Genomic DNA, 14,940 nt, shown 5'->3' with positions numbered 1-14,940 from the left:
CCTAATGACTTTACCATTTGCACCCCCTCCCCTCTTTAAGAAATGTCTGGCTTTGCTGGCAGACGGTGGGAGTCTTCGTCGAAGCTGGAGGTTTTTTTTGTTGCTTTTGTTTTTCTTCCTCGTGGCGGGCGCCGTGATTGATGATGCATCTACAGCGGGGGGGGAGGGGGAATCATGTTTTTTTATTTTTTTAATAAACGACTTGTCATAATCTTCTGTCTTTTTCTCACTTATACTTTTTTAGTGACTGGGTAGAGATACTATGTACCCCATACTCAGTCACACAGGGGGTGGGAAGGGATCTGGGGGTCTGGTATGGTATGATTTTTTTCATTCCCGGCGTTCTACTTCTTTTTTTTGTGTGTTTTCTTTTTGTTTTGTTTTTTACATTCAGCTAAAAGTGGGGAAACCTGCTGATAAGTCAACGGTTAAGGATGCGGAGGCCAGCTTTCCGGCCCGCTCCTTAACCAGCACAGAATTCTAATCCGTCGATCAATTTTTCAACCCATTCGAATCATTCTGTATATTTGGAACTCGTTGGAAAATAAAGAAACCAAACAAAACTAAACCAATTTTTACGTTCTGCGCATGTCTAGTGACTTTGTGGAGGAGAAACGAAACTATCACATTTGTTCAAAGCCAAAGTCGCATTCATCCAAAAGTCGCATCAAGTAGCTATGAAAATCTCACCATTTTAAAGTTTCACAAGGGTGAATGGAGCCTTGGTGCCCGTTCACACCAGAATGCATTCCAAACTCATTGGGTGTGCAGTCTGTTGTGTGTGTCAATACATTCCTAAGGACACCTCAAATGCAGATCACAGTGCCATGCGATCTGGCTGCAGTGCTTTTTAAAAGTAGTGCATGCACTACTTTTGGTGCAACCCAGTACAATTTCGGCCCGTTTAAATGAATGGTCTAAAGATCGCATTGCACTGAATCGAAGAGCAATGCGGAACACGTTTATATGCAATTCTGGTATGAACGGACACTTAAAGTGGTTGTAAACCCTTTTGAATGACTTTTACCTATAGGTAAGCCTAGAATAAGGCTTACTTATACGTAGTGGAAATATCTCCTAAACATAGGAGACACTTCCCTTGTAGTGCGCCGATGTCATCTTCAGCGCATACACTATGAAGAAACGGAACTCCGTGCCGTTTCTTCCCCAGCGTGTGCCATGACTGACGGCTCCTGCGCGCATGCACAGGAGTGACGTCATGCGGCTCCAGCCAGTGACAGAGACGGAGTCTGCGGCCCGGGAAGGAAGAGGGGGCAAAGATGGATGCAGCCTGGACAGCGCAGGCTTCGTTTGCAGGTAAATGTCACATAATGGGCTAGTATGTGATGCTTACTAGCCCATTATGCTTTTACTTTGCAGGGAGCAAAAGAGGAAGTAAAACCCATCAAGGTTTACTTCCTTTTTAATACAGGAAGATGTTAGGCAGAGTTTCACACTGGATATGCTGCACGTATATGGAAGAAATACACAAAGTAAGATTCTAATACAATTACACTCCTTGTATTAAAAATATATTTTTGTAAATACTTTATTCTATCTTTTCATGTGACAACACTGAAGAAATGGCACTTTGCTACAATGTAAAGTAGTGAGTGTACAGCTTGTATAACAGTGTATATTTGTTGTCCCCTCAAAATAATTCAACACGCAGCCATTAATGTCTAAACTGCTGGCAACAAAAGTGAGTACACCCCTATTTTCCAAATTGGTCCCAATAGGCCATTTTCCCTCCCCAGTGTCATGTGACTCGTTAGTGTTACAAGGTCTTAGGTGTGAATGGGGAGCATTTTTATTAAATTTAGTGTTATCGCTCTCACTCTCATATTGGTCACTGGATGTTCAACATGGCACCTCATGGCAAAGAACTCTGAGGATCTGAAAAAAAAAAAGTTTCTCTACATAAAGATGGCCTAGACTATAAGAAGATTGCCAAGACCCTGAAATTGAGCTGCAGCACTGTGGCCAAGACCATACAGTAGTTTAACAGGACAGGTTCCACTCAGAACAGGCCTCGCCATGTTCGACCAAAGAAGTTGAGTGCACATGCTCAGCGTCATGTCCAGAGGTTGTCTTTGAGAAATAGACATATGAGTGCTGCCAGCATTGCTGCAGAGGTTGAAGGGGTGTAGGGTCAGCCTGTCAGTGCTCATACCATACGTCGCACACTGCATCAAATTGGTCTGCATGGCTGTCGTCCCAGAAGGAAGCCTTTTCTAAAGATGATGCACAAGAAAGCCGGCAAACCATTTTCTGAAGATAAGCAGGCTAAGGACATAATTACTGGAACTATGCCTGTGGTCTGATGAGACCAAGATAAACTTATTTGGTTCAGATGGTGTCAAGTGTGTGTGGCGGAAACCAGGTGAGGAATACAAAGACAAGTGTGTCTTGCCTACAGTCAAGCATGGTGGTGGGAGTTTCGTGGTCTCAGGCTGCATGAGTGCTGCCAGCACTGGGGAGCTACAGTTCATTGAGGGAACCATGAATGCCAACATGTACTATGACATACTGGGGCAGAGCATGATCCCCTCTCTTCGGAGACTGGTCTGCAGGGCAGTATTCCAACATAGCGACCCCCAACACACCTCCAAGATGACCACTGCTTTGCTGAAGAAAATAAGCGTAAAGGTTACACTGGCCAAGCAGGTCTCCAGACCCAAACCCTATTGAGCATCTGTGGGGCATCCTCAAATGGAAGATGGAGAAGCGCAAGGTCTCTAACATCCACCAGCTTCGTGATGTTGTCATGGAGGACTGGAACCTGTGAAGATCTGGAGAACTCCATGCCCAACAGGGTTAAGGCAGTGCTGGAAAATGATGGCCACACAAAATATTGACACTTTGGGCCCAATTTGGACATTTTCACTTAGGGGTTTACTTACTTTTGTTGCCAGCAGTTTAGACATCAATGGCTGTGTGAGTTATTTTGAGGGGACAGCAAATTTACACTGTTATACAAGCTGTACACTCACTACTTTACATGTAAAGTGTAGCAAAGTGTCATTTCTTCAGTGTTGTCACATTAAAAGATATAATAAAATACTTACAAAAATGTGAGGGGTGTACTCACTTTTGTGAGATACAGTGTGTGTGTGTGTGTGTATATGAATATGTATGTATGTATGTGTGTGTATATATATATATATATATATTATATTTTATAAAAACATTTTTTTATTTATAAGGAGGCAGGTGTAATTTTACTTTAAACTTGGTGCAATTTTATTAGAATCTTACTTTGTGTATTTCTTCCATATATGTGCAGCATATCCAGTGTGAAACTCTGCCCAATAGCTTCCTGTATTAAGTGTCCGTTCATACCAGAATTGCATATAAACGTGTTCTGCATTGCTGAGATACTGTGTGTGTGTGTGTGTATAGATATATAAATATTATATCTCTAATCTGAGTTCAGCTTTAAATCTGCATCATTGAGCCTGTCTGATATATACTGGCCACGTTTTACCCATCTACAGAGATTCCAAGATTGTCTTGCAATACTGGAACAAATTAGGTATTCTTAGCAGGCAGGCCCTCCAAAAAGATGGGAAAATTACAGGAAAAACAAAAGTGGGTAAGAATTTAAAATGCGTAACAGTAAACTGGATTGCATTTTTTAGCAGTAACAATGGAGAGGAGCTTTATTGTTGCCATGAAAAGCTACTGCTACCAATAAGAAATGTTAGAGATTGTGTCTGTAGAGGAAAACAACCTACAAAAAAAATTGAAGGCATCCTCATAGGGGCCACTCCTTCCTGACTTTTGCTTATTTCTCTTTATTAGACCCCTTTCACACTGGGGCGCTTTTCAGTTGTTTTTGGCGCTAAAAATAGCACTTGTAAAGTGCCTGAAAAGCGCCTCTCAAGCCTTCCCAGTGTGAAACACCGAGTGCTTTCACACTGGGGCGATGCGCTTGCAGGACGGAAAAACAATTCCTGAAAGCAGCATCTTTGGGGTGGTGCGAGAGCAGTGTATACACCGCTCCTAAACCGCCGCTGCCATTGAAATCAATGGGCAGCGCTGCCAAAGCGCTTTGTTGCTTTTAAACCCTTGTTAACCCCTTCTTTGGGGTTAAAAGTGCCCTGCTTCCGCCTGCACAGGTTTACCGCTAACGCTCGGGCGGTCTGAGTGTGAAAGTAGCCTTAATGAGCCATCTATGTGTAAGGAATGTAGGAGGTTGGAAATTGCCAAAAGTGTTGGCTCGGTTGGATGCAGGTGCGTGCAGCCTCCTCTCTGTGCTTGCCCTACACATCTGCAGCAGTTTGTTTCTGCAGACAGTATCTTTTATTATTATTATAGTTTTTTTAATTGCTTTGTTAGAAGGTACATGTTGTTTTGGTGCAATGTTTGATGCACGCATTGTATGCTACATGTACTAAATGTGTTTGTATGAGAGTATTAACTCATAGAGAAAAGTATACAGTGTGTTGTGGTGTTTTTGTGAGAAATATGTTAATACACTGGACAACAACTAAACAAATCTAAGACAATACATTAGAAATGCACTTGTAATGCAATTGACATTGGGCTTGTCTAAAACTGGTTTTAAATATTTGCTGTTATATATGTATGCAAACATTGAAAAATGCACAGGTTTTAAATGACCATGCTTTCCAAAAATGCATAAATGTATATACAGTACACTAAGCTAGTCCTCAGCCTATGCTATATAACGGACTTTGCCAGACGCTTCCTGCACTTCTGTGGCGTTACTTACAGGATGCTAGATGTGTATTGTAAATATTGTCTTATGTATAAATGTGTGTGCACTTAAGGCCCCTTTCACACGATCGGACCGTTCAGGTCCGCCTGTCAGTTTTGACGGCGGACCTGAATGGGCGCTCCATGTCTACCTATGGAGCGACGGATGTCAGCGGAGACATGTCCGCTGACATTCGACCCCATCCGATCCGCTAAAAGCAGACGGATGGCCCTACGTCCAGATCCGTCGCTATCGGATCGGGTAAGATCTGATGAAAACGGACATTCTGTCCGTTTTCATCCAATCCCTCCATAGGCAGCAGCGGCGCCTGACAAGCCCCTCCCCGCTCAGTGGCAGAGAGGGACCTGTCATCCGCCGGCTCAGCGAAGATCAACGGAGAGATCTCCCGCTGAGCCGGTGGACCGAGGCGGGCTCCATGGAAGCGGAGTCCGCCTCGTGTGAATGAGGGCTAATGAATTCCAGTATAAATATTTTTTTTTAAGGCCCAGTCATGAATCTTTCATTTGTACTGCCCCTTATCTGAAGATCTTACACTCAGTTTTCCTTAAAATAGAATTACTGGTGAATTGAAAGGGTAGATTGTACATACAATGTTCTGCTTTAGTAAAAATGTTGTATTTGTTGTAGAGCACAGTGTTGTAGACCCTTTTAATTTTGGCATCAATTTTGATTTACCGTATTTTCTGCACCATAAGATGCACTTTTTTTCCCCCCAGAAATATGGGGGAATTTGTCTCTGCATCTTATGGAGCGAATGTATGCTAGGCCCCCCCTCTCCCCCGCCGCTGCCAAAGCCCCCCGCCACCGCCAGAAGAGAGGCAGGAGAGCGGAGGACAGACATCTGAAACCCCTGTGAGCGCCGGGTGATCTCTCGGCTGGGCCTGACATTGTTGCTGAGACAAAAGATAGAGCATTTGGCCGCTCGGACTGCTCTGTCGTCTGTCAGGAGAATGGAATGACATGAGGTAAGGCTGTGTTAAGCCACTAGTAAGGCTGTGTTAAGCCACTAGTAAGGCTGTGTTAAGCCACTAGTAAGGCTGTGTTAAGCCACTAGTAAGGCTGTGTTAAGCCACTAGTAAGGCTGTGTTAAGCCACTAGTAAGGCTGTGTTAAGCCACTAGTAAGGCTGTGTTAAGCCACTAGTAAGGCTGTGTTAAGCCACTAGTAAGGCTGTGTTAAGCCACTAGTAAGGCTGTGTTAAGCCACTAGTCAGGCTGTGTTAAGCCACTAGTCAGGCTGTGTTAAGCCACTAGTCAGGCTGTGTTAAGCCACTGGTCAGGCTGCGTTTCATGGCAATGGTCAGGCTGCGTTTCATGGCTACTGGTAAATATTTTAGGACACAATTTTGGTTCAGAATATTTTTTTTTCTCGTTTTCCTGCTCTAAAACCTAGGTTAGTCTTATGGTCAGGTGCGTCTTATGGAGCGAAAAACACAGTAGTTTTAGTTTGTCTTTTGACTAAAGTGCCGTTTTTTTTTGTTTTGTTTTTTGTTTTTTTTTAGTCCCATTTTAGTCATCTGCAATGGTTTTGGTTTTAGTCGTATTTTAATCGACTAAAATCTCCAGTACATGTTATTTGAATAAAATAATTTTAGTCAACTAAAATCTAAGTGTTTAGTAAATTGTAATGCATTATTTAAGAATTTCTATAGAATTTCCAAACTCATTATATAGTCCTGGGAGTAAAAAAATGGAATATGGTATTTAAGGTTTGCACAAACTCAGATACAGATTTAGCCACTCTGGACAGTCTGAGGAATAATGCTGCACAATGCTCTGGGCTTTGGTCTGTCTGAGGAGGCCTGTAATGCACACAGTGCTCTGGGCGCTGGTCTGAGGAGTCCTGTAATGCTACGCAGAGTGCTGGATGGTGGTCTGAGGGATGGCCTGTAATGCACGGTGATCTGGATGCCGGTGCTCACTGGTCAGAGAAGGCCTGTAATGCTGACAGTGCACAGTGCTGCATGGTGGTCTGAGGGATGGCCTGTAATGCACAGTGCTCTGGATACCGGTGGGCAGAGGAGGCCTGTAATGCTGGATAGTGGTCTGAGGGATGAACTGTAATGCGCAGTGCTCTGGATTCCAGTGGTCACTGGTCAGAGGAGGCCTGTAATGCCAATAGTGCAGCGTGCTGGATGTTGGTCTTAGGTCTGATTGGGATGGCCTGTAATGCACAGTGCTTTGCATGCTGGTGGTCAGAGCAGGCCTGTAATGCTGCACAGAGCTGAATGGTGGTCTCAGGTCTGAGGGATGGTCTGTAATGCACAGTAACCTGGATGTCAGCGCTCAGAGGAAGCCTGTAGTGCACACAGTGCTCTGGACAGACGGTGGTCTGATGGGAGGCCTCAGGTATGTAATTGTAATGTACACACTCACAGTGGGTGCCCTCTGCTCTGGATAGTCGTCATCGTGACTCCGCAGTGGGACTGTCGAGGCCTGTAATGCACAGTGCTGCTCTGGATGGTTGTCTGAGGACTCGGAAGCCTGTAATGCTGGCTGCACAGTCGCTTGCTTGCTGGGAGCAGAAGCAGGCAGAGCTCCGTGGAAGTTAGTTCACGGTAAACATCCCTGCCTCACATTTTCGTTTTGTTCGTTAACGAAAACAGAATTTTCGACAGTTTTAGTCGGTGGACGAAAATGTGGTGTACTTTTCGTTTTCGTCACTGCAAAAATGCCGCGATTGAAAATTTTTACAAACTTTTTCATTGATGAAATTAACATTGGTTGTAGAGGACAGTGTGAGATCCTCTGCTGGTTTATCTAGTTGTTTGAGGTCTGAAGATGAGCAATACTGCACTTTTCTCCAATCTCAAAATGTTTCTTCAAAATTACATTTTATATTATAGCCTATTAGCATATATCTCCATCATCCATAGGAATTCGGTAACAGTCAGGTTATGCTGCCACCCTCAAGAGAACTGGACACTGATAAGCAGAAAAATTATAAGCCCTGGTGGGATAGGCATCTTATTGAAATCTACGAATGTTTCTTTTTGCAGGCATCTCATTGAAGAACTAAAAAGCTTTGCCTCGGGTGGTGTTGTCCTGGGGGGGATTTTAATGTAGCTTTGAATCCCCTACAGGACAACTCATCAGGGAACGCATCCTGAAAAATATCAAAACATCACTACAATCCTTGACCCTTATAGACTCCTGGTGCACGGTGAATCGGGCGGGTAAGGATTACACTTACTACTCCGCACCCCATGAAAAGTATACCCGCTTTGATTATGTTTTTATTACGCAGAAAGATCTCCCAACCTTGCTTGGCACCCGCATACAAACGCACTCAGGTCACGCACCTATTTCACTCAGTTTGACCTCTCCTGAATCTCATACTAAACCTATGTATGTGGAGACTAAACCAATTTATATTAATGGATCCTGACTCACTCCAAAAAACAACCGAAACCCTACGTAACTATTTCTCTGAAAACTGTGTGGAAGACCTTTCTTTCCCCTTTAACAATCTGGGAAGCACATAAGTATGTCCTCAGAGGAGAATAACTTAAACTAGGGGTCCAACGCAAACTTAAATCAGAACGACAACTTACCAAATTGGCTACTGAGATGCTTTACAAGCTCTCCTTGGGGAAGCAATCCGAGGCGCAACAAAGCTTTCAGAATTTACTAGATCTTAAGGCCAAACGCTCCATGTTTTCTAAAAAAAAAAAAAAAAAAAATCTATTATGAACATAGGGGGAATGGCTAGAGCCCTAAAAGAAGCCTTATTAGCGTCTAATATTTTGGCGATTAAGTCAGAAGACGGTACTCTACATAACCGCACAGACAAAATTGCAGACTGTTTTCAAAAATACTATTCTAAACTTTATAATATCCCCCACATACAAAAATCATTAGCCCTACAGGGTAATAGGAAACAAGTAATTAAAGACTATTTGATACAAAGCGGCATGCCTACCCTTTCCAACGAAGACGCAGAGTCCATGTGAGAATCCGATATCCTCATAGGAATTATTGTCCGCTATAAAAAGCCTCAAACCCGGAAAGTGCCCGGAGCTCATTACTATAAGACGTTTAGCAATATACTTGAAACCCCATTAATACGTACAATAAACTTCTTAAAGGACCCTCGACAAATACAAAGTACATTCTTAATGGCGCATGTGATGGTGCTTCCCAAACCAAGTAAAGACCCAACAGAATGGTTCAGTTACAGACCCATATCCTTGCTCAATCTCGACCTGAAACTACTATCTAAAATTGTTGCCAACTGCTTGCGCACATTTCTTCCACAATTAGTAGGTCCTGAACAAGTTGAGTTTGTGCTGGGGCGGGAGGCAAGGGACAACGTAACGAAGGCCCTTAATTTGATGCATCGCTGCCGCAGAGCTGGTTTTGAAGGCTTTCTCCTGTCAACTGATGCAGAGAACAGGGTGTCGTGGGACTTTTTACTAGCTACTTGCTCCCACATAGGCTTGAAAGCACATATGCTTACTTGGATTTCCTCACTGTATCAAAATCCAACGGCCAGGCTGAAGGTCAATGGCACCCTGTCAGAACCGGTCTTCATTAAAAATTGCACTAGACAAGGCTGCCCTCTGTCACCTCTACTATTTATATTAACTTTAGGGCCATTTATCTTCACAGTCAACATGACCAACTCAGTTAGAGGTTTTGCGATTTACACAAAAAACTATAAAAAAAGCTGCGTACGCAGATGACCTTTTGTTTTGTTTTTTTACACAACCACACTTCTCTATCCCTAATTTGCTGCAGGCAACAACAGCAGAGATAAAACAATGGTACCCATTGGCTTCGGATCTGTGCTGGAGGTATGCTTCATATTTGGTAGGATTGCCCTAAAATAGCCTCTTACTAGAGCAAAATCTGCTTGATCCTCCGCATCACAGACACAAAGATTAAACTTATACCCGCATGTTGTCTTTTACATATTTCTAATTTCCCTTTTGGGTAGATGCAAACGATCCCTGACCAAACACCTTCTGATTGCCGCAAAATCTTTGATCCCCAAATACTGGAAAATGTCGACAACTCCCTCCCTAAGAGAATGGGCCTACACAGTAAACCACATTTTGGAAATGGAAGAAGCAAATTAAACTTCTGTCACGTTCCATAAAACATGGCCTGCCTGGTTCCAGTTCAAATATTCCATAGCGTTTTATAGTCGGACGACAGATATATTCGTTCTGAGAGAGTATTTACCCTATTGGAAATTTGACCACTATATATCTGTTTTATGTACCTGTGATACCCCCAGGGGGTATTCTTGACCCTTACTTGTGTACTTATTTATTTTTCCTTTTATTATTTAATTTTTTCAGTTTTCTTTTCTTTCTTCTAATGAAGTCCCCTGATTCTTACGATGCTTCTTGGAAGTGAAAGGCTTCATCATAGTTAACAAAGATTCCTAATGCTTAATCATAAATGCAACAGTTGTTGAATATGTTAATTTCATGATACATTTTTATGTACGGAGTTCATATGTAACCAGTTTACCTGATGTGACTCTTTGTTATACATGGCTGCATTACTTCATATGTTCTCTAACTTTGCTCAATAAAAATCTTTATTGTAAAAAAAAAAAAAAAAAAAAGCTTTTAAAGTTGTTAAAGTAGAACCTGATTCTCTCTACTTTGTATATCTCTTAAGATAAAGTGGATATCTGGCCAGGCATATTTATTCTTTTTGGGAGCCTTCCTTTCTTGGTTCAAGTGTCAGAGTCTAAAGCCTGGGCCTTTTCTTTTCACCCATAGATTTTGATCATGAGAAAAGTGATCTAGTTGTTGACCATATGTTGTCTGGTCTGAACAATAAATGAAGCAAAATATATCGACAAGAAAATAGGGAACCCTTATAATGGTAAATAATGGTAGAAAGGCCCCTGTTCAGACAACTAAAAAAACACCAATGGTGTCAGTGGCTATCTATGAGAGGAAATGTGCTACTGGTTCCATGGATCAATCCACCGTTACTCAATTAACTCGTAGCAAACTCTGGAGAAGCCCTAGGGTTTTACAGAAAACATTTGCCAAAGCTGCCATAGTTTTATGGAAATCTGGCCTTCACCTCTTAAGAGGAAATTCATCTGCGCACATGAAAAATAAAAGTCCAGCCACAATTACTAGGGGGAGGGTGGGGTGGCCTGGCTAAAAAAAAAACAAGTGATTTGCTCAAAAGCTGGGGGAGGAAGCTTATGAGGGTGACTTTCATTTTTCAGGTGAAGGTCCACTTTAAACTTTACAAAAATAATTCTGGTTTGAAATTCGATAGATGTACATGTCTGTGTTTGTAATATACAGTATATTTTTTGTTTTGTAGGTTGAGCTTAAATTCCCAGCACCTAATAAACCTGGAAATTATCAATACACATTGTTTTTAAGGTCGGATTCTTATATGGGTTTGGATCAAATTAAACCTTTGAAGGTAAAGGTCTATTTTTTTCATTTAAAATAGAGAATTGACTTTAATATTTGATAAGGTATGCATTACCAAGTTCATTTCCAAACAAAATGTAGTTATGAAATTAAATACGATTTATCTATTATCCATTTAAGTTTTGGGGTCATAGCTTGATGATAAGGAAACTTGGGGTTGTGCCGCCTACAGAAGAAATGGGACATTAGGTATATAGAAAACTGAGGACCAGCCCCCTTGAGGCTATAATCCCTCCTACGTCACACCTGCCAGGTTTGCTTAGCATCTTTAGGAGAGTGGATATTACTTTCTGCTACTTTTTTTGACTGAATTGTAAGTTTAATTTCAGGCTATTAGCAGCTACTACCCTGTTTCCCCTAAAATAAGACCTAGCGTGACTGTCTGCGATGGCTTCAATATAAGCCCTACCCCCCAAATAAGCCCTAGTTAAAGTCTTTGTAGGTCTTATTTTCAGGGTAGGGCTTATTTTCGGGGAAACAGGGTAGGGCTTATTTGGAGGGTAGGGCTTATATTGCAGCCATCACCGACAATCACGCTAGGTCTTATTTTAGGGGAAACGGGGTAGTAGATTCAGGCCAGGTATTGGAAATCCTGGAAGTTTTTCCAGTTAGCCAAGAGTCCAGGCTTTACAAGTTTTTTAAGTATACTGGTTTTCTCTCTGCGATGGTCCTGCATTCTGCAGTGAAAACCCATCTGTGCTTCTGTTAGTAAAGTACTGTGCTTCATGTCACTCCAGTATACCTTGAGATTCCATGCAGAGTTATTAGTACCAGAGCTGTGACCGTTCACCTATCCCTAAATCACCGGTGTTCTTTTAGCCTAAGTTCTTAGTATTTAGAATTTTTTGTTGGGTGTGCAGAAGCCAGTGGAGGGATCGTCTGAGAGGGGTAGCAGACATTATTGGACGGTTAGTAAGGTGGAAGAGTCTGGCAGCAGCATTCATAATGGACTGAAGGGGGGATAGTCTTTGTAAAGGTAAGCCAGAGAGGAGGGGAGTTGCAGTAGTCGAGGTGAAAGACGACCATGGAGTTTAGAAGTTTTGTGGTATCGATGGTTAAGAAGGGGCATATTTTGGAGATGTTGCGGAGGTTGAAACGGCAAGATTTGGACAGTGATTGGATTTGGGGGCTAAAAGGCTTGTTCAGGATTACCCCGAGCACCCTGGCAGCAATAAAACCCTGGGTTGCTTAATTAAAAATAAAAATCCTTTGTTGTGCTATTTTTAGGTTTTCTGTTTATATGACGAACTTTGCTTATTTTGGCCTAGATTATGGTCTGTTTTGGGCTGTTATTTATCTTACATATGGCCATCCTGCCCACAAGTTTGCTTTTAAGGAAACCTTTCCCTAACAAATAGTACCAAGTTCTCTCATTAAGCATTGTATAGAGCTAACAGTCTGCTCATTCCCATAGCTGGAGGTTCATGAAGCTAAACCAATACCAGAAAATCACCCACAGTGGGATACTACCATAGAAGGTGATGATGACCAAGGAGATAGTGAAGGCTTTGAAGAAAGCTATGAAGAAGAGGAGGAAGATGAGGAAGATGATTAAACCAAGAAGGCAAAGAAAGGACTTCTCAGATTTGCACATGGTCATCTATTGGATATTGCAGCTATTCCATTCACCAGAGCCACAGCCTAGAAGTTTTTCAAGAAGTCAGTTTTAGTTAGTGTTTTGTATTGTTTGGCTTTACTCAAGCAGACCCTTGCTTTGGGCTGAGGCCTAATGGATTTCTAAAGCCATTTAGTGCCCTTGGCTCATTTAAAAACATCTGTTTTGGTAAATTACAATGTCTGCGGTCAAAAACTGCTCATTTTTGCACATCAAGAGATCTTTTAAAAATACCTCCTGAGTTTAATCCAGAACTTGATTAAATTGATAATTCCATTTCAGTTGTGTTTTTCTCCTCCATCCTCTGACTCATTTCATTTTTATTATTTTTTTTGGTGAAACATTCCACCAAAAATGTATATTGCCAGGGTGTTTATATAGTATATAACACTAATACAATGTTTGAAAATATTTTCTTTTTGAGGAAAAAAAATCTTTTTAGCAGACAAAATATTTATCATTACCACTAGCAAGTCAATGCAAATAGGGATTTGGTAAAAGAGTGGCTGTACAGGTAATGGGACCACAAGTGGCCGGAATGTTTGTGGTTTTAATGCAAAGATACTTTTTATCTTGAGCTGTAAGTGAGGGGCTAAATACTTCTGGAAAGTGTTAACATGTGGATAAGATTTAGATTTGTGGCTGTAATAAGAAGACAAGACACACCAGCCTTCATTATGGGGGATGTGATATTTTTAAATTATGTATAAAAGAAAAAAAAACACATATTACTTTTATGGCCTCTTAGTCTTCAAATCAGTGCCAAGCTCCTCTGTCTGTCCTGATGCTGTGACATCTACATTTGGAACATTTGTGCAATTTTGTTTACTGTGTAGGTTCACTTGGCTTTCTACTGAAATTTTAAGAGCGGGGCTACACAGACATGGTTAGCTTGTATAATACTCAATAAACCAGTACACCATTGATGACTGTTTTGCATTTGTAATAGTGTGTACCTCTTTTGGCCTCCCATTGGGGAATAATTTTCTAAATATTTGCTATTAAACTGTATATAATTAGCATTTCAGGTGGTCTGTGATCCTGTATAACATACCTGAGTCAAACTTTCTTAGAAGAGAAATTGTATTGTTCCTGTGTTGCACACACCTATGGAACTTGTGGCAAGTCACATGCACTTTTTTGCCCATTTAATTTTCGTGGGCAGACTCTCGGTTTCGAAAATAAATACCATGTTTTTGAAAATGGGTTGTCACTTTAAATGCAAAATGGCATTGCGAAAGTCTTTGTAATGCAATAGTTGTGAATAAAATTTCAGAGGTTAACTGGTACTTGTTTGTTGTTGTTATTAAGTGCCAGGCGAGGATTATTAAGGTAGGTGCATTGGGCTTCAGTTGCCTATTTATTCAGTGCTAATGATGGAAGCTTCTTGTTTAACCATTTTTGTGTCTGGGCCTTTTTCCCCCTAATCCCCTTCATCTCCAGAACATCTGTTTTTCTTAATTTCAGCAATGTCTCCTTTTCCGCAAATTATACCCTTGGTATGTAGTCTACCTAATCTATTATACATTGCATTTTTTTTTTGTTCAGGACAAATATGGCTTTAACCTAGTAACAGATATGGATACAAATATTTTCTCCCTGATTTATTTGAAAATAAATCGCAAACAATTAGAAAAAAATGCATTTCATGTAATTTTTTTTGAATGCAAAGTTTTTGTAATATATAAACCCCAAAAATGTACACTAAAATATATAATCTAAAACGTCTGTGGATTAACATCACACTAGTAAAAAGTATGTTTCATAACAGAATGCTCAACATTAACGTATGCATTTTATTTTAGGAGAGCTTTATTCTCTCTATTCTCTTTTTTTTATTCTACATTGCAACACATGCAGGGGAAAATTAATGGGTGTAAACTGTAATGCCCTGTACACATGGTCGGACATTGATCGGACACTCTGACAACAAAATCCATGGATTTTTTCCGATGGATGTTGGCTCAAACTTGTCTTGCATACACACGGTCACACAAAGTTGTCGGAAAATCCGATTGTTCTGAACGCGGTGACGTAAAACACGTACGTCGGGACTATAAACGGGGCAGTGGCCAATAGCTTTCATCTCTTTATTTATTCTGAGCATGCGTGGCACTTTGTCCGTTGGATTTGTGTACACACGATCGGAATTTCCGACAACGGA

The 14,940-nt window shown here is 41.3% G+C and overlaps 1 protein-coding gene across 2 annotated transcripts in view; it reads left to right on the top strand.

Annotated features, from left to right (window-relative positions):
• SEC63 (SEC63 homolog, protein translocation regulator) overlaps nucleotides 1-14,065 on the top strand; it is a 115,561-nt gene extending 101,496 nt beyond the window's left edge. Inside the window, exons 21-22 of one of the 2 annotated variants that reach the window (XR_012243902.1) lie at nucleotides 11,046-11,150; nucleotides 12,576-12,710. Coding sequence is in view for 1 of the 2 variants with exons in the window: in XM_073627034.1 (XP_073483135.1) it covers nucleotides 11,046-11,150; nucleotides 12,576-12,716 (246 nt within the window). In the remaining variant the exon portion in view is untranslated. Of the gene's footprint in view, nucleotides 1-11,045; nucleotides 11,151-12,575 lie in introns of both variants that reach the window. The other variant, XM_073627034.1, reaches the window with a different exon arrangement.
• Nucleotides 14,066-14,940: the final 875 nt, after the last annotated feature.

The sequence above is a fragment of the Aquarana catesbeiana genome, linkage group LG04 (assembly GCF_042186555.1).
Source record: "Aquarana catesbeiana isolate 2022-GZ linkage group LG04, ASM4218655v1, whole genome shotgun sequence".
Classification (NCBI taxonomy): domain Eukaryota; kingdom Metazoa; phylum Chordata; class Amphibia; order Anura; family Ranidae; genus Aquarana; species Aquarana catesbeiana.
Note: the sequence above shows the minus strand (reverse complement) of the source record. Positions and strands in the feature narration are given on the sequence as shown.